This window comes from Plectropomus leopardus, unplaced genomic scaffold (assembly GCF_008729295.1).
Source record: "Plectropomus leopardus isolate mb unplaced genomic scaffold, YSFRI_Pleo_2.0 unplaced_scaffold20289, whole genome shotgun sequence".
Taxonomy (NCBI): Eukaryota; Metazoa; Chordata; class Actinopteri; order Perciformes; family Serranidae; genus Plectropomus; species Plectropomus leopardus.
The window spans coordinates 1-2,875 of NW_024621927.1; the positions used below are offsets into that span (position 1 = coordinate 1).

The window sequence follows — 2,875 nt, forward strand, 5'->3', positions numbered from 1 at the left end:
TAAATAAATACAATAAAACAAATACAATTTTTTTTAAAAAGAGGCCGTAAAAATAGTTAGAAATAACAAAAACAAACTTTAAAAAAGGAAATTACTTGGAAAGGAGCTTTTTGTAATTTTGTAAAATAATTTGAAATATGTAATTATTATAGTTAATTTTTAGCCCCGAGATACATTTTTCCAGACATGTTTCCCTGGCTTTTTAATAGTAATTTTCTTTCTTACAGCTTGTAAAACATTTCTTACTAAGTTGCTCATTGCCTCATGTCCCAAAATTTTGGAAGTAATTGCACGACTTTGCTCAGTGTTCAAAGGATTAAATAAATGTGAGAGGCGTCTAAAACAGCAAAATGAACATTAAATGTTTCAGCATCAGAACAGGCGACAAACGCTTCACCCAGCGCCCGCAGGCCGCCGCTCACCGGTGTGGATGATCTTGTGCCTCTCCAGGTTTCCAATACTGTTGAAGATTCGGCCACAGATTTCACACGGGTGGATGTACCTTTAGGACACACAAGCGGATGTAAAATTACTTCACACTGCGTGTTTTTCGTTTTTGGTTTTAAGTCTGAGAGAGAAACACGTGGAGTGTGTTTTTGTGTTTACTTCTGCACTGCGGGGTCGGGCAGCTGCTCTCTGTGGATGACCAGGTGAGCGTTGTACGTGGCCTTCAGCGCGAAGCGGCGATTGCAGATCCCGCAGCCGTAGCCTCTCTCCTTGTGCTGCTCCATGATGTGCTTCAGGTACTCTTTGCCTTTAGCAAACGACAGCTGGGAACACAGAGGGAGCGCACGAGTGCGTGACAGAAACACACGTGTGTGCAGGTTACAGGTTTTTATGACTTTTACTGACACGCTCATGAACACTCTGCTAAAGATCACCAGAAAAAACGTTTCATTTTCTAAAATCAACTCCCTGAAATGTTTAGATTTTATTACAAATGACCATAAAACTTCAGCTATTATTTGCTTAAATGATGAAATTTAACTGGCTTATATTTGGGACAGGTTTTTATTTCCTTTCATATAAATTTGCTCAGCTAAAATGGGAAATATGATCAAATGATTTATTTAACCCTTTCAAACCTGGGCTAATTGGCTTTTTTTTCCAAAAACATGTGAAGAAGGTAAGGAGCAACAAAAGATGAAATGACTCAGGAGGAGAGCAAGAAATCTGTGAAAAGTGCAAAAACCTAAAACAAAACAAAAAAAAAGAAAAACAAAGTGAGAAATTACCTGAAAAAAGCTTAAATCTTATGATAATTCTGTTATTTTTTTAAATATATAATCATCAATATAGCTCACTGGACATTTTTCCTTTGCTGTTTTAAAAATAGTCTCATCGTCTCTTTTTTGTGTCCCTCTCGTTTACTTTGACAGAAGTGTCGTCTCCTGTGTTGCTCGTGGTTTCAGTAAAATTAACTGAATGATTAAATTGTGGAGAATCTTACCAAGCTAATAACGTGTGTATGTCCATGTTGACAGAAGTTTAAACAAACGTAAATACATTTTTTTGTTTGTGTAATCTAAGCAGCTAAATAACATTATCTCCAGTTTGGAGCCAACAACCAGATTTTATACATCCAAATATAAAATGAACTCCATGGTAACCGGCCTCTGATAGAGACAAGCCTTTATCTGTTGAAATGTGTCGTCACACCGGGTTTGTTGAAGGGACGGGCGTTTCATTGGGACTAGACTTTTATTTAAAGTTTTACTGTAATAAGAAAAATAACTCAGGTCTGTCAGCCCGTCGGGACTCACTTGGCATTTCTTGCAGTTGTACTTGTGGTGCTCGGGGTCGTCTTCCTCTTCGTCTTCGTCCGTGTCGTCGCTGTCGCCTGCTGAGATGCCGATCTTCTTGATGAAGCCTTCTCTCTCCTGCTCGTCCATTAAGGCTATATCCTGAAAACACACACGACCGTCTGTAATGATTCACCTCGCTGACCGCTGCTGTACGACCATGAACGCACGAATCTTTATTTCAAACATGCAAAAAACAACAAAACGAAACAGACAAAAGCAAACATGTGCAATGAACAACAATGAACAAAAATGCAAAGACAAAGAAGAGCACACTTAAATACCACACGCTGGAGAAGAAGAAGGAGGAAGAGTTTCCTGGATATTTTACAAACTGTGTCTTTTGTTGATTTTTAAATAAAATGCTGCTGAGTCTGAAAAGCTGCTTAACAGCGATAAAGTTGGCCTGAGATTGTCTTCTTTGTTTTTGGACACGTAAATGTCGTTCTGTTGCACTACATCTGTCACAGCGCCCCCTACAGTCCAACAGTAAAAACACAGACTGACGGAAAATCTCGTCCATGGCGGGGAAAGTGTTAAATGCGAGCGACAGTTAGAGAAATGTTTGCGTTCAGTGGAAACGCGTCTCCTCCGCACCGTCTCACCTTGAAGTGAACGTGGATGTGATCTCGCAGGACGTCCACGCGGAAGAACTTGCGAGCGCAAATCTCACAGGTGTACTTCTTATCGCCGTGAGTCAGCAGGTGCTTGTTCATGTTGCTCCTGCAGGAGAACACCTGAGCACGCACACACACACACACACACACACACACACACACATACCAACAAACGCGTGTATGTGTCGGGAGCTGTCTCTCCTGGGACATTTCCTCGTCTCTTTGACCTCCTAAAGATGAGAATCGTTCTCACCTTGCCACAGATGGGACACGGCGACGGCTCCTTCCTGTACCTGGTCCCTTCTTCTCCGTTGGCCTCCAGCTCCTCTTTCTTCATGTGCTTTGGTCCTGCAAAGATGTCACGAGGTTTTTAGTTCAGTAAAAAACTTAAAGGTCCAACAGGAGAAATATCATCATCATCATCAACACAGTTTTATTTAAAACTCCAGAAATCAA

The 2,875-nt window shown here is 40.8% G+C and overlaps 1 protein-coding gene across 1 annotated transcript; it reads right to left on the reverse strand.

The window, feature by feature from the left end:
• Positions 1-422: 422 nt before the first annotated feature.
• On the reverse strand, positions 423-2,767 carry LOC121965508 (PR domain zinc finger protein 15-like; the record flags this gene model as incomplete). Its single annotated transcript, XM_042515649.1, has 5 exons — positions 423-502; positions 607-770; positions 1,764-1,904; positions 2,408-2,539; positions 2,673-2,767. Coding segments are annotated over 5 exons (612 nt in total), but the record flags the coding sequence as incomplete, so codon positions are not given.
• Positions 2,768-2,875: the final 108 nt, after the last annotated feature.